At 40.7% G+C, this 25,238-nt stretch overlaps 1 protein-coding gene across 2 annotated transcripts in view; it reads right to left on the minus strand.

Annotated features, from left to right (window-relative positions):
* Window positions 1-25,238, minus strand: part of LOC128692955 (solute carrier family 22 member 20) — a 392,405-nt gene that overhangs the window by 74,514 nt on the left and 292,653 nt on the right. For both annotated transcript variants that reach the window (XM_070081788.1, XM_070081794.1), the window contains one exon: window positions 7,850-7,908. In XM_070081788.1, the coding sequence (XP_069937889.1) occupies window positions 7,850-7,908 (59 nt within the window). The remainder of the gene's footprint in view (window positions 1-7,849; window positions 7,909-25,238) is intronic.

A 25,238-nucleotide genomic window follows, 5' to 3' on the forward strand; every position in this document is an offset into this window, starting at 1 on the left:
TGTACACACACATAATATAAGACAATCACCAACTACAATCACCCATGTTCACTTACCTCAAAATCACTAATATCACAGAAAACAATCATTTTTATAAACATTTCACACACACACACAAAAAAAAAATCATATTTGACAATATCTAAGCGCACTCACCTCACTACCACCAACACACGATGTCTCACCTCACAGGACCGACGAGCTCACCTCCAGTGACGTCACACTCCCATTGTGTTACTTGGTGGTTGGTAACATCAACCTGTTGTACCCTACATTATCTAAGAACACTATATCCAAGACGATTACCAGATTTTATGATCCCCAACACCAAGATCACAGAAAACACACATTTTTTATAATTATTCACACAAAAATCACGATCACCATTTCCATATCATGTTTACCGTCATCTATCAACACCAAGATCACCAAAAAATCTAAGATCATGCATCTCAAAACTACTATGATCACTGAAAACACTTATTTTTTAAACATTCGCACAAAAATAAGACATACACAAAAATACCACAACACTTCCACCAACATCTATAACATAACATGAGCACTATAACATATCACTATCACAAAAAAAAATAATACACAGACACCCACATATTATACATTTCAATTGCAAATTTAAGACATGAGACATACACACCAAATCTAAGACATTCACCTCCAACTAAGACATACACATCACCCCTAAAACTTCCTTCCTTATTCATTCCGTATATCTCCTAGAGACGTTTTAACCCCGACGGATCCACCACGACGTAGGAGCCAGAGTGTAGTAGGTGGTGTTGGAGTGGTGATGGTTCCTCTGGCTCCTACGTCGTGATGGATCCGTCGGGGTTAAAACAGCTCTAGGTGATATACGGAATGAATAAGGAAGGAAGTTTTAGGGGTGATGTGTATGTCTTAGTTGGAGGTGAATGTCTTAGATTTGGTGTGTATGTCTCATGTCTTAAATTTGCAATTGAAATGTATAATATGTGGGTGTCTGTGTATTATTTTTTTTTGTGATAGTGATATGTTATAGTGCTCATGTTATGTTATAGATGTTGGTGGAAGTGTTGTGGTATTTTTGTGTATGTCTTATTTTTGTGCGAATGTTTAAAAAATAAGTGTTTTCAGTGATCATAGTAGTTTTGAGATGCATGATCTTAGATTTTTTGGTGATCTTGGTGTTGATAGATGACGGTAAACATGATATGGAAATGGTGATCGTGATTTTTGTGTGAATAATTATAAAAAATGTGTGTTTTCTGTGATCTTGGTGTTGGGGATCATAAAATCTGGTAATCGTCTTGGATATAGTGTTCTTAGATAATGTAGGGTACAACAGGTTGATGTTACCAACCACCAAGTAACACAATGGGAGTGTGACGTCACTGGAGGTGAGCTCGTCGGTCCTGTGAGGTGAGACATCGTGTGTTGGTGGTAGTGAGGTGAGTGCGCTTAGATATTGTCAAATATGATTTTTTTTTTGTGTGTGTGTGTGTGAAATGTTTATAAAAATGATTGTTTTCTGTGATATTAGTGATTTTGAGGTAAGTGAACATGAGTGATTGTAGTTGGTGATTGTCTTATATTATGTGTGTGTACAAGATATGTTTTCAGTTGATGGTGATCATGTACTAAGTGTTTGCGTATTAGGTTTGTGTTCATGCTTTTTTTTTTATGCGTCAAATGGGGAGGGAGTTCTTGGTTATAGTGATTTGAGGGGATTTCTATAAAAAGGATGTTAGATGGTGATGTTAAACTTAGTTTCTGGTGATTTTGACGGTGATTGGTAGTATTCAGTGGTGATTTGGTAGTAATCAGTAGTGTTTTTTGGGAGTATTCGGAGGTGTTTGATGGTGTTTTTTTTTGAAGGTGTTCAAATGATGTGCAGAGCATTTTTTGAAGAAGATCAGTGGTGTTCAGAGTTGGTTCAAAGTTAGTCAGTGTGTTAGATATGGTAATGTCTCATGTCATAAGTGTATGAGTTAGTTTTTTTTTTTGTGCTAATGTTGTAAAGTCTGGAGAATGAGGGAGGAGTTTGGGGGGGATGAGATGTAATTTAATGAAATGTGTAAGTGTAGATAAATTAGAGCTGTCAAATCTTATTTGGGAGTAATCAAAATGATATTTTGGAAGTGCTTCAGTGTTGTTTGGAAATGTTCAAAAGTGTTTATGTGAGTACTCAAATGCTTTATGAGAGTGTTCGAAGTAATCTTGGGGTTGTTCTGTAGTGAGATGATAAAGGTTGTGGATGGGAGATATTGAGAAAAGGGGGTCTCAAATGATGTATGAGCGTGTTTTGAAGGTGTTCAAAGTAAAGTGAGTAGGTTAGGATAAGTTAGGTTAGGTTATTTTAGGTTAGGTTAGGTTAGGTTAGGATAAGTTAGGTTAGGTTAGGATAAGTTAGGTTAGGTTAGGTTAGATTAGATTAGGATAAGTTAGGTTAGGTTCGTTATTTAGGTTAGGTTAGGATAAGTTAGGTTAGGTTAGGTTAGGATAAGTTAGGTTAGGTTAGCTTAGGATAAGTTAGGTTAGGTTAGGTTAGGTTAGGATAGGTTAGGTTAGGTTAGGATAGGTTAGGTTAGGTTAGGTTCGGTAGGTTAGGTAAGGTTAGGTAAGGTTAGGTTAGGTTAAGTTAAGTAGTATTCGAGGTGTTTGATGGAGTTAGGTTAGGTTAGGATAGGTTAGGTTAGGATAGAGGTGTTTGATGGAGTTAGGTTGGGTTAGGTTAGGTTAGGTTAGGTTAGGATAGAGGTGATTGATGGAGTTAGGTTAGGTTCGGTTAGGTGAGGTTAGGTTAGGTTAGGAATTAGGTTAGGTTAGGTTAGGTTAGGAATTAGGTTAGGTTAGGTTAGGTTAGGTTAGGATAGACAGATGGTCTGGAAAGAGATGATTTTCTACCTTGGATGTTACCCGCATTTCATGGCGTCTGTCTGTCCTGAGTTGGCGCAGGTGTTCATGATTATCTTAAATCTACCTTGGGTGTGAACCGCATTACCCAGTGGTGTTGGGGGGGGGGGGGGGGAGGGGTGACCCACAATGAGTCTCTCAGAGCGAGGAAAGTGTTTCTATTCGGAAATCGAGTAAATATTTCTACCATTGAGTGTGTTTACCAACAAGAAAATAATGTTCGATTTTACGATAAAGTTTTCAAAACTAATTTGGAAATATCCAAAAATGGAGTCGTTCAAAGTAATTCTGGAGTACTCTAATGTATTTTTTGGAAGTGTTCCAATATATTTTAGGTTAGGTTAGGATAGGTTCGGCTAGGTTAGGTTGGGTTAGGTTAAGATAGGTTAGGTTAGGTTAGGTAATGGTTAGGCAAGGTTAGATTAGGTTAGGTAAAGGTTAGGTAAAGGTTAGGTTAGGTTAGGTTAGGTTAGGTTAGGTTAGGTTAGGTTAGGTTAGGTTAGGTTAGGCTAGGTTAGGTTAGGTTAGGCTAGGTTAGGATAAGTTAGGTTAGGTTAGGCTAGGTTAGGGTGTGTGTGTGTGTGTGTCTGTGTATGTGTGTGGGATGTGGGATGTGGGTGTTGTGGGATGTGGGTGTTGTTGTCGAACTAGAGATACCGAAAAGACGTTATAAGTGGGTTGTTGATGTGACTTTTTCTGATGTAGTGTGTCCCCTTATTAACTTTAATGAACTAAAAGGGTTAAAACGAGAAAAAAAATGGGAGGTGTGGGTGTTGTGCCTTTCTGATGAAATTAGATAAAACGAGAAAAAATTGTGGGTGTTGTGGGTTGTGGGTGTTGTGGGATGTGGGTGTTGATCTTAGTTTATGTTGATTTTGGTGGTGTTTTTAGTGTATTCAGTGGTGTTTTAGTATTCAGTGGTGTATTTGGGAGTACTCAAATGGTGTTTTTGGAAGTGTTTCAGTGTTGTTTGGAAATGTTCAAAGGTGTTCAAAGGTGTTTTGAGTGTGTTCAAATGTTGTTTTTTTGAAGGTGATCAAGGGTGTTCAAGGGTGTTTTGAAGGTGTTCAAAGGTGTTTTGAGGTTATTCAAAGGTGTTTTGAGTGTGTTCAAATGATTATGAGTGTTTTGAAGGTGTTCAAATGTGTTTTGAAGGTGTTCAAAGGTGTTTTGAAGGTGTTGAAGGGTGTTTTGAGTGTGTTCAAGGGTGTTTGAAGGTGTTGAAGGGTGTTTTGATTGAATTCAGCGGTGTTTTAGTAGTAATCAGTGGTGTAATTGGGAGTACTCAAATAGTGTTTTGGAAATGTTCAAAGGTGTTTTTGAAGGTGTTCAAGAGTGTTTTGAAGGTGTTGTTGTCGAACTAGAGATACCGAAAAAAGATGTTATAAGTGGGTTGTTGTTGGGACTTTTTCTGATGAAATTAGCTAAAACGAGAAAAAATTGTGGGTTGTGGATGTTGTTGTTCTGACTTTCTGATGTACTGTGTCCCCTTATTAACTTTAATGAACTAAAAGGGTTAAAACGAGAAAAAAAATTGTGGGTGTTGTGGGGTGTGTGTGTGCGTGTGTGTTAGGTGTCATAGAGTTTTTTTTTTTTTGTGAAAATCTTGGTTACAGTGATGACATTAGTTAAAACGAGTAAAATTTGTTGGTAATTGATGAGGGTAGTGTAGTCGAATTAGAGTTACCGAAAAAAGATGATATAAGTGGGTTGTGATGAAATTAGTTTAAAAACGATATTCAAAGGTGTTTTGAAGGTGTTCAAGGGTGTTTATGTGAGTATTCAAATGATTATGAGAGTACTTTGGGGGGTGTTCAAAGTAAAGTGTTTGAGTTAGTTTTTGTGACTTTTTTCTGATGTATTGTGTCCCCTTAATAACTTTAATGAACTAAAAGGGTAAAAACGAGAAAATGCCTAGTCTGGAGACTGAGGGATGAGTTGTAATTTAATGAAATGTGTAAGTGCAGATAAATTAGAGATGTCAAATCTTATTTGGGAGTACTCAAATAGTGTTTTGGAAATGTTCAAAGGTGTTCAAAGGTGTTTTGAGTGTGTTCAAATGTTGTTTTTGAGAGTGTTCAAGGGTGTTTTGAAGGTGTTCAAGGGTGTTTTGAAGGTGTTCAAAGGTGTTTTGAGGTTATTCAAAGGTGTTTTGAAGGTGTTCAAGGGTGTTTATGTGAGTATTCAAAGGTGTTTTTTGAAGGTGTACAAATGATTAAGAGAGTACTTATGAAGGTGTTCAAATGATGTGCAAGAGTACTTATGAAGGTGTTCTGGGAGTATTCAGAGGTGATTTGGGGGTGTTCGAATGATGATTTTGGAGTATTTCAGTGTTGTTTGGAAATGTATAAAGGTATTTTTTGTGAGTATTCAAATGATTTATGAGAGTGTTTTGAAGATGTTCAAAGTAAAAGTGCGTATTTAACTTCGTAATATGTAAAATTGTGAGTAGTGAATTTAACGAAAGTGGATGTAAGCGATGTGGTGACTTTCTGATGCATGTGTCCCCTTATTAACTTTAATGAACTAAAAGGGTTAAAACGAGAAAAATTGGGGGTTATGAGTGAAAATTGTGAGGTGTTGGTTGGAGTGTGAGGGTTCGGGAGGGTGGGGAGGAGGTTACTTCGTGGGGGAGTGACCTGAGATGAAATAGTTAAAACGAGAAAAATGTCTAGACTTGTGTTGTAAAGAAATTGTGGGTATTAACGAAACAAAAATGTGAAATTATTTGGATTAACCTGGGTTAAGAGTGAAAATGTTTTCCCTATGATGTAGGTACTATATCCCCTTATTAACTTTAATGAACTAAAAGGGTCGTCATGATTCAACCTGTGTGCTGGGTCCTTTTTAGTTCATTTAACTTAATGAGAGGAATACTGACGTCACTGACCGCCGAGTAAACACCCTTCATTAGACCTGTAGTAAGCATGCCCCCATAGGAGGAGTCTATTTTGAATGCTTACCCCCAGAGGGGGGATTCCAAAAACTTGATCCGAGGAATTGGAGAATTTCGAAAACCCCACAGGGGGGGAATCCAAAAAAAAAAACTTGATCCAAGGAGATGGAGAATTTCGAAAACCCCATAGGGAGGAATCCAAAAAACTTGATCCGAGGAGATGGAGTCATGGTATTGTCGAGAAATTTTTGGGGTTGGGGGGTGAAAGTGTGAGGGGGATCCGAGGAAGTGGAGACTTTGATATTGAGAAATTGTTTGGGGGTGGGGGGTGAAAGGAGGGGTACCCAAAAAAAAAACTTGATCCGAGGAATTGGAGAATTTCGAAAACCCCATAGGGGGGAATCCAAAAACCTTGTATTATCGAGAAATTTTTTGGGTTGGGGGGTGAAAGTGGGAGGGGGATCCGAGGAAGTGGAGACTTTGATATTGAGAAATTGTTTGGGGATGGGGGGTGAAAGGAGGGGTACCCAAAAAACTTGATCCGAGGAATTGGAGAATTTCGAAAACCCTATAGGGGGGGAATCCAAAAACCTTGATCCAAGGAGATGGAGAGCACAAGAAAATGAAATTCAAAAAAAATTCGAAAAAAATCGGAAAAAAATTCGAGGCGCGGGGGCGATCCGGACGACGCTGCAGAAGGCGCAGCAGAAGGCGCGGGCGGGGGTCGCGAAGGGCGCGGGCGGGCGCGCGGGTGGGGCGAGCGGGCGGGCGCGCGGGCAGGGGGGTCGCGAAGGGCGCGGGCGCGCGGGGCGGGCGCGCGGCGCGACGGCGGGGTCGCGAAGGGGGGGGGGGGTATTGGTTGGGGGGGTCAAGGGTGAGGTAGTCTCGAGGGCGAGGTCATGGTCAAAACCGGAAGTAACACCTAGGTGTGAAAAGGTGACCCTCCAGCTGCTGGTCCTAGACCGGAAGGGATGTCTCTGTAGAAGGCCTAAACCGGAAGGGATGCCCCAGTGGAAGGCCCTAAACCGGAAGGGTGCGCTCAGTGGAAGGCCCAAACCGGAAGGGATGCTCCTGTAGAAATTATGACTACTTATATATATATATATATATATATATATATATATATATATATATATATATATATATATATATATATATGTATATATGTATATATGTATATGTGTGTATATATATGTATATATGACCACCTTTCCATGTGAAGCACAGTACGTACAAGCGGTGTTTGATTTGAGTGCAGCAGCCAGTTCTGTCATTATATATGTGTTTCTTCAGTACTGTGTAGTCACGGAGATAAAACACCTCAATTACTGGGAGCGCTTGAGGTTTCTAAACCTGTATTCCCTGGAACGCAGGAGGGAGAGATACATGATTATATACACCTGGAAAATCCTAGAGGGACTAGTACCGAACTTGCACACGAAAATCACTCACTACGAAAGCAAAAGACTTGGCAGACGATGCACCATCCCCCCAATGAAAAGCAGGGGTGTCACTAGCACGTTAAGAGACCATACAATAAGTGTCAGGGGCCCGAGACTGTTCAACTGCCTCCCAGCATACATAAGGGGGATTACCAACAGACCCCTGGCAGTCTTCAAGCTGGCACTGGACAAGCACCTAAAGTCAGTTCCTGATCAGCCGGGCTGTGGCTCGTACGTTGGTTTGCGTGCAGCCAGCAGCAACAGCCTGGTTGATCAGGCGCTGATCCACCAGGAGGCCTGGTCACAGACCGGGCCGCGGGGGCGTTGACCCCCGAAACTCTCTCCAGGTAAACTCCAGGTAAACAGTTGATTATTGTTCACTGCCTGTATCTTGTTACATATTGATTATGTACCCATATATTTTTGTACCTGAGTTTTAAATAAAATATAAAAAAAAAATTTAAAATCAACAGATTAGATACTCAAAAGTGTGTATTTCTTAGGGTGGAAAAATATTGTAATGTCTACTGTAATTCCCCTGGCACCATTATTGTCAGAATGAAGTGAGTCTGTTTCCTGAGTACTCAGTTGGACTCACCTGGAATGAGGTACATACAAGCAGGTAACTAAGTAGAACCATCGTCAGGTTGACAAGTTCTGAAACAAAGACAAACACTAGTTGAGTTTTATACAACTATACATTGTACATTGTTTGCAAACAAGATAAACATAATTGAAAGCGAATAGGTGAAATTGGTCAGTTAGAACTCACTAAAATTGTCCTTTCTAAAATTTCCTCTTAAAGGTATATTTTCTTCGTTTATGTTAATGTAAAATTAATAATTTTGAACCAAAAGAACCCGTAGAAAACTTACCTAACCTAACTATAACAAGAGCCATTTAATTTAGCTTAATCCAACTAAACATATTTTAGATAAGTTTACAATAGTTTAATAATAAAACAAGCACAATGAAATATATTTTTTCATTAGGTTCAGATTGATTTTTGCAAAATTATTGCATACATACATTTTCACTTGCCTTATTTGGCAACGAGAGCGTTGCTTTTTAAGCCAAAATCACAAGTTTTACCTATTCGGCATGACACACACACACACACACACACACACACCTACTGGAGTTTCATGACAAGGTGACAGAAGTAAGACAAGAGAGAGGAGTGGATAGACTGCATTTTCTTGAGCTGAAAGAAGGCCTTCGACACAGTTCCTCACAAGAGGTTACTGCAGAAGCTAGAGGATCAGGCATATATGACAGAAAAGGCACTGCAATGGATCAGAGAATACCTGACAGGGAGGCAAAAATGAGTCATGGTACATAACTAGGTGTCAGAGTGGGCGCATGCGACAAGCGGGGTTCCACAGGGGTCAGTCCTAGGACCTGTGCTGTTTTTGTTATATGTGAATGACATAACGGAAGGGATAAACTCAGAAGTGTCCTTGTTTTCAGATGATGTGAAGTTAATGAGGAGAATCAAATGGTAAAGGATCAGGCAGGACCACAAAGAGACCTGGACAGGTTACAAGTCTGGTCCAGCAACTGGCTCATTGAGCTTAACCCAGCCAAATGCAAAGTCATGAAGATCGGGGAAGGGTATAGAAGACCGTAGACAGAGTATAGTCTAATTGGCCAAAGATTGCAAACCTCACTCAAGGAAAAAGATCTCCGGATGTTACAAAAAACGCGATTCTAAAAGCTTAGAGATCTCCAGTGAATACTAGAAAGGACTGCCCTTCTAGCATCCAGCCTGTTACTGGGTTTTCATAACAAGTAGTCAGTATTCTTGTCCAATTATCCATTAGAATTCATTATGATTCAATAGTGCTTCAGGATTACAACTGGTAGGCTACTAACTATAGAAATTAAAATTTAACAAATTTATTAGTCATTAAGTTGTCTAGGCGTATATCAAGTTAAATTAAATTATTCACAGTAATTAAAATAACATCACTTCTCTCGTGTACAGTATTATTGTGCTGAAAGCACATATCACATTTATAATTCTTAAGTACCGTCTGGTACATTAACATTTAATAAGATATTACAAATATGTACAAGTAAGTTTGTGTGTATGTGTAAGTGCTCTAAGTAGTTTGCTGTCTCACGACTAGACTAGACTTAAACAAGTGACTGACAAAGTCCTCAAATAACTAACTTCTTGACCAACTGGCAATCAGAACAGTCTGCTTGAACAATGAAAAGAATGCCAATGGCAATATAACAAGCAACTGCGACACAGAATCAGGAAGAAGGAGATAATATAACAACACTAAGTAAGGACCATCAGCAGATCCTCAACAAAAGTCACAAAACTCCCATACTACTGAATCTAAGTTCAGCATAAGAAAATCCCCGACTGTGATAATACACAGATACCAGTACAAGTTAGGTCAGAAGCTACAGCTCAGGACTTGAGTTGTTCAGAGTGTCTATGCGACACACAACCTCAGTACAATGTCGAAAATCACTACATCTATACAATGTTCTGTGAACAGTGTTCTACAGAACTAACAAGAATAATGAGACAGACAATCTGTCCAACCACCAAGAGAGTCTAGACCAGACTGAATACTTCAGGCGAGGTGAGGACACCCCCCTCGATCACGTGATAGCTCCGTGGACAGCTGCAGCTCAGAAACAGAAGCCGGCAGTCTAACGAGCCACAAGCGATAATTACAGTAGTTAGATAATCAAGACTTGAACTGAGCACATAATATGTAACATCCTACCTAACATAACTAAGTCAAATAATAATATAAAGCAATACATTTACGATTTAGCTATTATCACACGTATAAGCAATATAAAATTATATGAAAAGGTAATAATTATATATATATACATTGCAACCCATTCAGGGGTTGCAACACCCCCCCCCCAACACGACAAGCGGTCACACTAGGAGTTGCATTAATGTCTTTCACATTATTACTGATTACTCATGATACTTTAATAACAATATAATATAAACATTAATCAGAGTCACTCTTGTGCCAAGCACCTCTATAATTTCACAGCATCTATACAATAAGAAATGCCCCTAGTACTAGGGCAGTACACAGTATCGTATCTCTGCATACTCATCGTTATGTACATCAGTGTAGAGACAGGATAACGTAGACAAGCAGGGCACTTTGAGGCTCGATCATAGTAGAGGAGACTGCATTCCACTCTTAAGTAGTGGTTGTGGAATGCTATGTAGTATGGACATCTGAGTATGAAACAGCTTAAGGTGTGTAGTGAAGGGTGGGGGGTCTGCGGCAGGACAGTGTTCCGCCAAGCAGTAACATCGCCCACACGACACTACCCACTCATCACTCAGCTTATGTCTCCTCCTCATACACATCACTACTGTGAATATATAAATATAATAATTAGACATGACATGAGTATACATAGTTAATATGGGCTGGAGGGATTACGTTACTTTACTGAATTTGACATAGCAAGTAACAAAAGGTATTTGGGCATTAAAATTACGTTAATTTAATGTAACTGATAATTATTAAGGACGTGACAGAGCGTCGGCAATTACATTACAATGACCAATTATGTGTTTTATACTAATAGAATAAGGTTGGATTCTGAGGGCCCACCTCATGATCCTAGCATTTTTACTTTTCATAGTGTTAATATAAGTGAGTGGATTGTGGTCCGAAAAAACGTAAATTTTAAATGGGGAAGTGCCCAAATACACGTTAAAATGTTCCAAGGACACCACAAGAGTTAGAGCCTCTTTCTCAATAGTGGCATAATTTTTCTCGTGTCGTTTAAGCTTAGATGAATAGTAACATATAGGATGGAGAATGTCAGTGGATGTTGACTGTTGGAGCAGCACAGCGCCCACTGCATAACCACTCGCATCTATATGTAAAAAGAAGGGAAGATTGAAATTAGGACTTTTCAACACAGGAGCAGAGGATAGCAAGCGCTTCAACCTTTTGAACGAGTCTGAACAATCTCTAGTCCAGTTGAACTGAACTTTGCTACTAGTAAGCTCAGTAAGAGGAGCTGCAATCTGAGAAAAGTTTGGACAGAACCTGCAATAATATCCTGCCATACCCAGGAATCTCTGTACTCCCTTCCTATCCTGTGGCACTGGAAATTCAGAAATTGCACGAACCTTAGCCTCAATAGGAGCAACCTCACCTTGGCCGATACAAAAGCCTAGATAGGTAATCTTGGCTTGACCAAAACTACATTTAGCTAAGTTAACAGTGAAGTTGTAGTGCGCCAGTCTCTCGAACAATGCTCTGAGATGCGTCAAGTGCTGTTCCCACTCGTCACTGTACACCACTAAGTCGTCAAGGTAGGCTTCTACTCCTTCTAAGTTGTGGGTCAACTCGTTCATTATACGCTGGAATGAAGAAGCCGCGTTACATAGGCCGAAGGGGGTGACGAGGTAGTTAAACAATTCATCTTGAACAGTAAAAGCAGATATTTCTTGAGCACGTTCAGTAAGCGGGACTTGATAATAGCCTCGTGTAAGAGATCTAAACTGCTGACAAACTGGGTTGCTGACACACGGTCAATAAGGTCGTCAATGCGAGGTAGAGGATAACCATCAGGCAAGGTGACAGAGTTCACTTTCCTGTAATCAGTGCACATCCTGAAACTACCGTCAGGTTTAGGCACTAAAATACAGGGAGATGCCCATGGACTTTTACTGCGCTCAATAAGTCCGTGAGACAACAGAAAATCAACCTCTTCTCTCAATGCTTTATGCTTTGTTGGACTCATCCTATATGGTGATTGCTTAATGTACACCTAGAGTACAACGTTTAGGAACATCACTGAACAATTCAGGGAAATGCAAAATCATGTTTTTAATATCACCAGCTTTGTCAATCCCAAGGTTACTAAGAAAATCGTCTAGTGACTGTAGAGTTACAGAATTTTCTAAAAGCACCTCTATACCTCTAGAGATGTCAGGTAGACTGACGTTTTCTTCCTCTGTCCTAGGAAGAATAGATGTAGTAGGTAGAGGACTAGCGTAGTATGTCTTAAGCTGGTTAACATGGTACACATGATTAGATTTCTTTTTCCCAGGCGTACGTACCAAATAATTTACGTCGCTCAGCCTTTTCACTACTTCCAGGGGACCATCATACCTGGCTTGTAGAGCATGACCTGGTACTAATTTCCGAGCCATCACCTTATCTCCTGCTTTAAAAGAACGAGAGACAGCACGCTTGTCATAATGTTGCTTCATTCTAGCTTGGGCTGAAACTAGGTATTTCGAAGCTAGCTCTCTAGCGGCTGTCAAATGTTGCTGCATTAATGAAGGTGAAGTACTCAATGATGGATTTGATTTTCCTGTCCACACGTCTTTCAACACTGCGAGAGGACCACGCACTTGGTGTCCGAATATTAATTCAAACGGACTAAACCCGAGACTTTCTTGCTCACTTTTTCTCATAGCGAACAGAAGAAAAGGTATACCCTCATCCCAGTCTCTAGAAAAATGTTCACAATAAGCTCTCATCATGGACTTCAGTGTCTGATGAAATCTCTCTAGAGCACCTTGTGACTGTGGATGATAGCTGGTTGAAAGTACAGACTTTATTCCTAGGTGGGATAATGCTTCTCGAAAGATCATAGAAGTGAAATTAGATCCCTGATCTGATTGTATCTCTCGTGGCAATCCAACCTGGGAGAAAAATTTCATTAGCGCTCTCACAATAGCACGAGCATTAATTTTTCTCATAGGAATAGCTTCGGGATAGCGTGTTGCAGCGTCCATAATAGTAAATAAGTATTGGTTTCCTAGTTTGGTTCTAGGCAAAGGACCAACACAATCAATAATAAGACGTGAGAATGGTTCACCATCCACGGTAATAGGAATGAGAGGTACAGGTGGAGGTGAGTGCGCTGGCTTGCCTGTCACTTGACACACGTGGCAACGTCGCACATGATCAGCTACTGTTTTCTTCATCTTTGGCCAAGTAAAATGTTTTGCCAGTTTACCGAGTGTCTTCTTGACACCCAAATGTCCTCCTATGGGACTATTGTGAGCAAAATCAATGGCTTGTTCACGAAATGCAACTGGTAACACTGCTAGATGCTTGACTGTGGTGGAAACACTATCAGCTGACAACTTACATGTATTTTTCTCCATCAGTACACCATTACTATAATAGTAACAATTATCGAGATCCTTTGCTTCACTCTCAGTAACTGCTATATCTCTCAGTCTTTCCAGTGACTGATCAACAAACTGATCCTTGATTAAATCATCATGAGTAAGAAATTTAACGTCAGTAGTGTCCTGACTAGGTTGATGACCAGGGGAAGTCAATGTTAATGACCCTGGGCGCAGAGTATCACTAAACAACATATTCAAGCCCAAATCATTGTTATCCACTAACTCAACAGGAGACAAGGATGGTTGTTGAATCTTTGACATAGCTCTAGTAATTGCACTGAGAGGAAATAAAATAGGTTTCTCTCTACAAGCTTCAATGGCATAATTATCATCAGTGTTATTATCAATCACAAGTGGTTCTTTACATATACCAGCATGAAGGATATCGTTCCCTATCAACAAGTCCACTGACCTGATGGGAAATACACCACTGGATATACCCACTGAAATATAACCAGTATAATAGCTTGTTTCAATATAAACTTTGTGCAAAGGTACATTTATAACAGCCCCTCCATAGGCTTCTAACAATACATCTATCTTGCAATAGGTATCATCAGTTATGGGCAGTACATCTTCTCTTAATAACGTGAGATAAGTGCCAGTGTCTCTGAAAGTAATTATATCAGTTAGATGTGATTCGTCAAATCCTACTTTACCTCTCGAAAAGTAAAGACTCATCACTGAACGAATCTTTTCGTCAGATACACTTTCTGATGCTAGTCATCTGTCCTGAGTAACATTATCTAAAACAGTAGGATCAGAGGTATTACTAGGATTTTGGTGCCTTTGTTGCTCTGAAGAGGATACGACTTGTGTGGGGGCGCCAGCCGCATGACTCTCTCATATCTCTTTCTAACTTATAGCAATACTCTCTAGCATGTCCTTTTCTGTTACAATAGGTACATTTAACTTTCTTCTTCTCGATATCAGATTTCTGTCTAGCCACAGAGACAGATTCAGGATTGTGAGTTTTCCTGGTAAAGGTACGAGAAGTTACAGTAGCAGGTACATCAGGCCGGCAATGAGCAGCTGATTTAGGTTGCCAACTTCTAGGACAATTTTTAGTTACCTTGTTTCTCTGTGTTTTAGTAAGTACAAGTTTGTGAGAAATCTTGTAATTGTCTGCTAATGCTGCAGTTTCCAGAATATCCGAGGTAGTATGATCGATCAGATATTCTTGTATATCAGCAGACATACAGTTATTAAACTCTTCGTGTAGTAACAACTGAACAAGGCTGTTGCAGTTGTTACACTTGGCAGACCTACACCATCTCTCAAATGCAACTTTTTTCTCACGAGCAAACTCTACACAAGTTTGATCTTGTCGTCGTTGTAACGTACGAAATGCGTTTTGATAACTTACAGATAACAAGTTATACGTCTCTAGAATAGTTTGTTTGACAGCATCATAACTAATGTACTTAGCAAATGGTAAAGCAGCAGTACAAGTTTGAGCTCTTCCTGTCAAAGCTGTGTGCAACAAGGTAGCCCAGTGCTTACATGGCCATTTCATAGCACGTGCCTGGTTCTCAAACACATCAAAATAAGTGTCTAAGTCACTCTCAAAAAACTTAGGGACCATGGATGCAGCTTTCTGCACATTAAATGTGTCCTGTGATCTATCAGTCTGTTGTCTTCCCAGATGAACATTTTCTCTCTGGAAATCTTCTTCGTTCAATTTCCTCTGTGCCTCTATTTGTGCAGTCTGCAACATAATGAGGCGTTCAAACCTCTCGAACTGTTCCTTAGAGATAGGACCAGTGGGTAATGGAGGAGTAAGGAATTTAATGTGGTCTGGACGGTCCTTAGGTCGGACACCTCAACCGTCCCTAGAGAGTCTAGATCTGGTCTATGATAAGTAGATACAGGTGTAGCATACACAGTACTAGCATGAGGCTGCGTCATCCTACCAGCTACACTCTGTACTAATGTGTCAGTGAGGGAAGGAGTGAGCGAGAACTGAGCTACACTAGGCTCAGACACTTCTGCCTTAGTTGCTCTTTCTTCTACTTCATCAAATAGAGTCATACTTCCTAATTGTGACACTAGGCTTTCTGAATCTGAATCATAATTAGACATCTCTGTATGAGCAGGAAACAATATATCTTTAATTAACGCTCTGACAGTTTCTGCAGTGTAATTCCTGTTATACGTCACACGGAGATATTTGGCTACTTGCCAACACATCTGAAGTTTTAATGTATTCAACTCAGACAAAGTCAGAGTATCAATTAATTGTTTCACTTTGGCATACATCACGAAAATAAGTGTACTACGAGAGAGTGATTATTGGAAACTATAATCCTAATAGGAATGTTAGTGTTGGATGTCTTAGAGTTAGAACTCATAAACAGTATTTCCATCTCCTTGGATCAGGAGACTCAGTCAAGTACATACATCCACCTGGTATGTTGTACAAGACTAAACTCAAAGTCTTCAGGCGAGGTGAGGACACCCCCCCTCGATCACGTGATAGCTCCGTGGACAGCTGCAGCTCAGAAACAGAAGCCGGCAGTCTAACGAGCAACAAGCGATAATTACAGTAGTTAGACAATCAAGACTTGAACTGAGCACATAATATGTAACATCCTACCTAACATAACTAAGTCAAATAATAATATAAAGCAATACATTTATGATTTAGCTATTATCGCAAGTATAAGCAATATAAAATTATATGAAAAGGTAATAATTATATATATATATATATATATATATATATATATATATATATATATATATATATATATATATATATATATATATATACATTGCAACCCATTCAGGGGTTGCAACACCGGATGAGTATAATACCGAGCACATCTCCTGAGGCGCACATCAATCATATAACTGCTGCAGCATACGGTCGTCTGGAAAACCTAAGAATTGCGTTCCGATACCTCAGTAAGGAATCGTTCAAGACTTTGTACACCATATATGTCAGGCCCATACTGGAGTATGCAGCACCAGTGTGGATTCCATACCTGGTCAAGCACGTCAAGAAATAGAAAGTGCAAAGGTTTGCAACAAGACTAGTCCCAGAGCTAAGGGGATTGTCCTACGAAGAAAGGTTAAGGGAAATTGGCCTGACGAAACTGGAGGACAGGAGAGTCAGCGGAGACATGATAATGTTATATAAAATACTGCGTGGAATAGACGAAGTGGACAAAGACAGGATGTTTCAGAGATGGGACACAGAAGCAAGGGGTCACAATTGGAAGTTGAAGACTCAGATGAATGTTAGGAAGTATTTCTTCAGTTATAGAGTTTTCAGGCTGTGGAATAGCCTAGAAAGTGTCGTAGTGGAGGCGGAAACCATACATAGTTTTAAGACGAGGTTTCATAAAGCTCATGGAGCAGGGAATGAGAGGACCTAGTAACAATCAGTGAAGAGGCAGGGCCAGGAGCTATGACTAGACCCCTGCAACCACAAATAGGTGAGGATATATATATATATATATATATATATATATATATATATATATATATATATATAACACTGATCTCTGGCTGATGGAGACTCGAACCTACTAACCTTGGAACAAGGTACGCAGTGCTTTACCAATCTACCCACACTGGACCAATACCTTGGAGTCCAGCATGCAGGGGATGAGATGAAAAGCTGTAAGCCTTCTCACTGAAAGCTGGCTGCCTTGGATCAAAGTCTAGCACAAGCTGGACTCCAAGGTATTGGTCCAGTGTGGGTAGATTGGTAAAGCACTGCATACCTTGTTCCAAGGTTCGTAAGTTCGAGTCTCCTTCAGCCAGAGATCAGTGTTTGTGTATATTTCGCCTGCTCTTGCGAATTCCTTGCATATATATATATATATATATATATATATATATATATATATATATATATATATATATATATATATATATATATATATATATATATATTCCAAACAAGCCACGTGGGGGTGGAAATCTTTAGCTCAAGTACTTTCACACTTCTCAGTGCGTCATGGGCAGCTGTGCAATGTTACAAGAGTGCAACCAAAGAAGGGAGAGAGGTCTTAGAGCAGCTTGGTGCAGACGTGTCACTGTCCACGGTTACCCTTAGACTTTGGTTAGTAGTCGGTGCCAACCCCACTCTACCATCATCCCCTGAAGTGATGGCCAGGAAAAATGTACTAGTTTTACCATACAATGAGAATCTGGCTTGCCTGCATGAGGTATTAAAAAAGATCAATATACCTTGCTCTCATAAATACAGGGACTGTGAAACAAAGGCTGATTAAAAACACACTCTTCAACAAAGTTAGTGGTGTTTACAAGGTCCCATGTACTCAGTGTCCTCTCTCATATATTGGTCAAACAGGTAAATTTCTGGAAATCAGAAGTGCCCAACGTAAATGCTCAGTCAGGATAGGGCAGGAGTCGAATGCTATCTTTAACCACGTTAGTGTCTGTAATCACCCACCGGGGTGGGATGCTGCCCAGATTGTAGTACCAAACAGTTCTGTCATGGAAAGAAGCATAATTGAATCTTCCAAGATGAAACATGAAAGGAATACAGTATATAACTTAAATTATGGGTTATACAAGCTCAATAGCTATTTAGTAGAGTCCATTGTAAACAATTTTCAAGAACAATGTTATACAAAATCACAGGATTGCTCATTATGCAAGGTGGGTTAATCGATTGGTGATGCCCGACCAGTGTCTAAGCACCAAAACTTCAAACCACTTCAGTTGTGATGATTATATAATGCATGTAGCTGTTAGTGTACCATACAGCGACAAGCACATAAGATTACGAGATAACATAAGGAGAAGTTAAAGGGTATTAACTGAATTTAGATAATAGAAATATTATCGGAAAGGCATAAAAGATTCCCACATATGGCATTTTAACCGACACTGAGACAAATAGTAGACAATATTTAGGAAGAGATACTTCTGAGTACCTAGAGAACATTCGAGTACCTCAGAGCAGGACATTTAAACGGGCAAAGAGCACATTCTATATCTTTCTTTTATTATTTGAAAAGGTCACACAAAATAATAGCAATCTATACAAGAAACGAATTTTCTCATACCACATGACCTGTTATAAACGATTAGAAAAAGTTTAGGGCTGGCTTTTATATCTTAAAATTTCATACTTGACATCTCAGAAACCCTCCTACCCCATATGGAGAGTAGAGGATGATGGTAGGGTGGGGTTGGCACCGACCACTAACCACAGTCTAAGGGTAACCATGGACCGTGACACATCCGCACTATGCTACTTTAAGACCTCTCTCCCTTCTTTGGTTGCTCTCGTGCAACATTGCACAGCTAATGATGACGCACTGAGATGTGAGAAAGCACTTGAGTTAAAGATTCCCCCCCCCCTCGTGGCTTGTCTTGCATAGATAATATCTCCCGTCTGCGATGTTTGCACACACACACACACACACACATATATATATATATATATATATATATATATATATATATAATATATATATATATATATATATATATATATGTATATATATATATATATATATATATATATATATATATATATATATATATATATATATATATATATATATATATATGTCGTGCCGAATATGTAAAACTGGTCAATTAGCAAGAACTCATTTAAAATTAAGTCCTACCTAAAATTTTCTCTTATACGTTGAACGATACATTTTTTTCATTAATGTTAATGTAAAAATTTATATTTTTGCACCAAAAGGAACTTAGAAAACTTACCTAACCTTATTATAACAAGTGCAATTTATTTTAGCCTAACCCAACTAAATATATTTTAGATTTGTTTACAATAATTTAATACTAAACAAACACAGTGAAATATATTTTTTTCGTTAGGTTCAGAATGATTTTGGCGAAATTATTGCATACACAAATTTTCACTTGTCCTATATGGCAAGATGAGCGTTGCTGTTTAAGCCAAGATCGCAAGTTCTGCCTATTCGGCACGACATATATATATATATATATATATATATATATATATATATATATATATATATATATATATATATATATATATATATATATGTCGTGCCGAATAGGCAGAACTTGCGATCTTGGCTTAAATAGCAACGCTCATCTTGCCATATAGGACAAGTGAAAATTTGTGTATGCAATAATTTCACCAAAATCATTCTGAACCTAACGAAAAAAATATATTTGATTGTGTATGTTTAGTATTAAATTACTGTAAACGTCTTTAAAATATATTTAGTTGGGTTAGGCTAAAATAAATTGCTCTTGTTATAATAAGGTTAGGTAAGTTTTCTAAGATTCTTTTGGTGCAAAATGAAAAATTTTTACATTAACATAAACGAAAAAAATGTATCTTTATAGAGATAGAGTATACTGTATATGAGGTTTGAGGGATACATTACAAAAACATTGCTATGTGTTTAAGAAAAATTACTTTAATTTGTTACCCTCTTCAGGCTTTTTACTCATCAGGACTCTGATTTTTTCACTGTCAATGAAAAAATTAGAGCGTCTGTATCTTCCGTTTTTGTCTTGATGGGAAAGGCGAATGATGTTGTCAGTTCTAGAGAAAAAAATCCCCTAATTAATGATCTAATTGCCACCTCTTTCCGGCACGGCTAAGCAAATATTGCCAAAAAGTAGCAATCTGTGCCATGCCTTGAGGTAGGTGGAGCATTTAAGATAGCGAAACCTTCGTTTATTTTTTTCAGGTCTCTGAGTTTTTCAGCTGTCTGGACAGGCTGCTTTGGAAATATGTAGCTGGGTAGCTGTTGCAATGATTGCATCTATAAGATATTTGATGAGATTAGATTTGTTAAGGAGTGTTCAGGTGCTTAACATGGATGAAGGTCATCACTTTCTACGGGAGGACATCCTGACCCAGGATAGCTACCATGTTTATGGAGGAAACCAGTAGAGGGGGGTGCCATTGCCCTCATCGCTCTCGGGCCGTGTGGACCTCCTGCGCAAACGCTGTTCAGTTCCCTGACTACAGTCGTGTGAGGTGGTGCTTGTCGCGCCTCTGCTGTCAGACCAGGAGAACTACCATTAGTCAACATGGCGTTCAGTCATAGATGCAGGATCAACACTGTCGGCGTTGAACTTCTCAGTAGGGCAATAATGCCAGCTTCAGCCCAGGTATTACTACCTAAAATCATCAGAGACACGTATGGCATTCAGGATGGAGAGTTGTACGGGGTAGCATTGAACAGAGCACGTAGATTATTTGTGAAACTGCTCTCAGCAACGGTTTATGAGTCGTTGGTCAACCGTTTTCAGGACATTCGTGTGAGGATGATCGATGTATCCAGACATTATACATGGATTAAACTGCGTAATGTCCCCTTTGAGGCTGATGAGACAGACATCAGAAAAGTTTTTGAGGAATATGGAACTGTTCATTTGGCCCAGCATGGTACGTGGGTGACGGGTTCCTACGCAGGTCTGCCGGAGGGCACTTTTAACCTAAAAATGACATTGCGTCACCCCATACAATCTTATGTGTACCTAAAGGAGTTCAGGACACAGGTCATGGTGTCATATGCCGGGCAAAGGCGTACATGCCGACTATGTGGAGAATATGATCACATAGCAGCGGCGTGTGGGAAGCAGCAACGAGCTTCTGGCCCAGAGGTGGAGGCATCCACTTGTACACCAGGGGAAGCAGGTGATGATCAAGGACGTGAAGGAGGGCGTGGTCGTCTATAGAGCGAGATAGTGGATGAGGCGCATAAGGTTGGGGAGAAAGTGAGGCCCTTGACCAGTTACCTGGCCCAGAGACACTTCCAGAGGATCGAGATGAGCAAAAAGTACAGGAGGAAGTGTTGGAAATTGAGGAGGAATTAGCCGAGGTTCTGAAGTCCTTGTCACCACCTGAGGAGGTGGCTGCACCTGGAAAGGTGGTAGAAGACGAATTGACGGCTGTGGTGCATCAACAACAGGAGAACTATTCGGACGATGGGAGTGACAGCATGACTGAGGTGTCACCGAAATCATTGCAACAGTGTACAGTGGAGGTTGAGGTACATTGTGAGGCATCCCCAGACCAAGCTATGGAGGATGCGACTGTCATAAGAAAGAGAGCCGCTGCGTCGAATTCAGATGATGTCCTAACGCCAGCGCAGCGGCCTGGGAAGCAAATATGGGCAGAAGGTGAAGGTAGTGGTGGCCATGACAGGAGGCACCGAAAGAAGGGGGGGAGAGAGAGAAGTGTGCAGGTGACAAGTGGGCCCATACATTCTGGTGCCCATCGGAAGAGTGAAGAGAGGAGGCAGGGGTGGGAACTTTAATAGGCCTCCGGTGTATGACAGTAAACGTTAATGGTTTGTGTAACAGTGTAAAGAGAGAATGGTTTAGAATGTTTCTGAATAAATTTAGAGTGGATGTTGTGTTCCTTCAGGAGCATAATTTTAAGGAGGGTAGGGTGTTGGAGGTGGCGGGGTTTCAGGTGGTAACCCTGCCATCTGCCCGTTTGAAAGGAGGGGTGGGTATATTAATTAGGGAGGGGAGCCCGTTTGTTTTACAGAGAAGTGAGGGGGGGAGGGGGAAGGGTGTTGCGTGTAGATGGTTGGTGGATGGGCAAACGTGTGGCCTTTATTAGTGTATATGCGCCTGAATAGAATAACGTACAGGTGAAGCAGGAGTTTGTGTGTGAGGACCTTGTGTTTTTTTTCCGTGCATTACCGGAGGTGGCAATAATAGGAGGTGACTGGAACTGCGTTATTAGGAGGGCTGATGTTGAACCGAAAGGGGCAGGCTATGTGTCGGTGACCCTAAGAAATTTAATGATGGATATTAGGTTATGGTACGCGTTCGAGGGGGGAGGGGCGTGGGAGACAGAGCATACTTTTGTTAGGAAAGGGTATGCAGCGAGGTTAGATAGAGTGTATCTTTCTCACGAGGTTGTAGTGCGATCTTTCAAAACTGTTCAAGTAGCACGGTCGGATCATAGAGCAGTGTTGGTGGAGGTTGGGTGGGAAGCGCTTGCGGAAATATACAGGAATTACTAGAAATTAAATATAGGTGCATTGAGTGATGAGGAGGGGTTAGAGGGATTTTCTGTCCTATGGAAGGAGCTTAGCACGGAGGCACAGGGAGTGGAAGATGTCGTGCAATGGTGGGATTGTGTAGCCAAGGAAAGGATTAGGAAATATTATGTGGGGGTGGGCAAACGTATAAATGATTTAAAATATGGACTTTCAAATTACTTAGAGGACAGGTTAAGGGGTTGTTATGGGCAGGGGGCTGTGGGGGGCAACTATCCTATGGATGAAATTGTCGAGGTCAAGGGGAGACTGAGGGAGTTACAAAATGAGAGGTTTCAAGCAGTAAGAGTGCAGGCAGGGGTAGAGGAGGTGCTTTGGGGAGACAAGCCATCGGCATGTGTGTTGCGACGTCAAAAACAAAGACAGCAGGTTACAGCTATTCCGAGGTTAGAGGTACATGAGATGGTGAGAGGTTATAGGGTGGGTCAGGAGATACGAACTACGAAAGGAATGTGTGTGTATGCAGATAAATGGTTTGAAAGGTATTGGACAAGTGGGAGGGTGGGGAATGTGGCTTTAGAGAAGGTGTGTGAGTATGTGACGTGTAATTTAGGGAATATTGATAGGAAGGCTTTAGGGGGGGTAATAACAGAAGAGGAAATAGAGTTGGCTATAAGGGGAATGAGGAAGGGCAAAGCACCGGGAATAGACGGTCTCCCAGCTGAATTTTATCTCCAACATTAGGAGGTGATAAGGGGTTTCATGGGTAGGTTATTTAATCAGATGAAGGAGAAGGGTGTGATGGGGGAGAAGCAAGCAACAGCAGTTGTAGTGTTGGTCCAGAAGGGTAAGGGGCAGCACACCCTCAAGGAGTACAGTGCTATATCTCTGTTATGTGCTGATTATAAGTTGTTCGCCAAAGTCTTGGGTAATTAGTTTAAATGTGTGGTAGGGAGAGTGGTTTCGAAAATGTAGTATGGTTTGCCTGGAAGGTCGATGACTGAAGGTCATGGAATACTGAGAAGTTTTGTGGAGTCAAAAGGATGGGGGGAGGGAAGGCGGCGTTGTTGACTTTAGACTGGCAGGGGGCCTATGACAAAGGAGCTAAGATGAGGGTACAGATTAATGGATGCTTGGGGGAGGAGATTGTAATGGATAGGGGACTTAGGCAGGGGTGTCCCATGTCACAAATGTTGTTTGTGTGCATTCAGGACCCCTTCTATAGAATGGTTGAACATTGTGTATGTAACACGAGTGGGGGTGTGGGAGAGGTCGGGAAAGTGTGGCCTGGAATAATAGGATATGTAGACGATACAACAGTCCTGGTTCGAGAGGGGATGGCGTTGGGGGTTTTGGATGATGTTGTGCAACTGTTTGGAAATGCAACAGGGATGCAGGTAAATAGCGAGAAGTCAATGATCATTGGGTTGGGTGATTGGGTGGAAGGGGGGGGGGAGATGTAACGTTGTGAGGAAACAAACAGTGTCTTTAAAAATTTGTGGTATCATCTATAAGGATGACTTGGACGCTGCTCGAGAGGAAAACAAATAGACTGATGGAAAGGATTCTGAGGCATCTGGGTGCTTTGCAACCTCATCATCTGACTCTCGTGCAACGAGTGATTTTTATAAATGTATTATTGTATAGTAAGGTTTGGCACGTAGCAGCCGTGTTCCCAATAACAAGGACGGCGATTGTGGGAATTCTGAGACGGGTGTTTAACTTTTTGTGGGATTCAAGGTGCGATTGGCTGCGGAGATTGATGGGGTTGATTGGGGTTGATGGATCTGAGAAGGAGAATTAAATGTGTGTTTCTTAAATGGGAGGTTTTGTGCGAAGGAGTGAGGGGAAAGGGGCAGCTGGAAAAAGTACATGATAGGTTGGGTAAGTTGTATGGTGGTGTGGAGTTGAGGGAATGTGAAACTGTTTTGAGGGCTTTGATGTTGGTTAGAGAACCCAGGAAAATACGAATAGGGGTTTTGTGTAGGTTGCTTGCAGAAAGGATTGTTGTACCAGTTGAGAGATTGTTCCCCATGTATGCATGGAAGAGTATTTGGTATAGGTTTAGCAAGTTGAAGTTAAAGCCTAGGGTGAGGGAGGTAACGTATCGTTTTCTGCATGGCATACTACCGTCGGGGGAGGTACTAAGAACCAGAAGGGTAATTGTGGGCATGAGGTGCGGAATCTGTGGTGGGAATGAGACGGCGTTTCATGCAGTATACTTTTGTGAGGGACTGGAGGGTGTTAGGTATTGGTTAAGTAGGGTTGTACAGGGGGTGGGGGCCGAGGGGTGTCGGTTCTGCTTGCACTAAGCCTAGATGTGGGAGGGTTCGACGAGAGTGTCACAAGAGCTTTGGATTATATAATGGTGGATTATATATATATATATCATGGGTGATGAGGGGGAGGGGGGATTGTGGGGTGTGGAGGCGGGTACTAGCAGTAACAGTTTATCGTACAATGTGTCGCAATAGAGAACTGTATGGGAGGAGGTGGGCGAAGGATTTTTCGGAAGGTTATAGAATGTTAACGTTAGGGTTTCTCATGAATCTACGACTTGGGCTGAGTGAGTAAGGGGTGGGGGTTTGGGGATTACATATGAGAAGAGGGAATTCAGGGGGACACAGTGGGTCGCCTCCTGGGGAGGGGTGATAGTGAGGTGTATGTGGTTACAGAAGGTGTAGATGTGTGGCATAAGTATGCAAGTGGGCACAGGAAGCAAAGGTGATGATGTCAATTAATTACGTAGTAACGTATGGAGAATTCTGTGTTTGATGTGTCAGGGTCGTCATGACCTTCTTAATGTATTAAGTGTGAATGGTGTTAAGATTACAGGTGTAAGACCTTGCAGAGCTTTTGGGTTTATG

This window comes from Cherax quadricarinatus, chromosome 6, assembly GCF_038502225.1.
Source record: "Cherax quadricarinatus isolate ZL_2023a chromosome 6, ASM3850222v1, whole genome shotgun sequence".
Lineage (NCBI taxonomy): Eukaryota > Metazoa > Arthropoda > Malacostraca > Decapoda > Parastacidae > Cherax > Cherax quadricarinatus.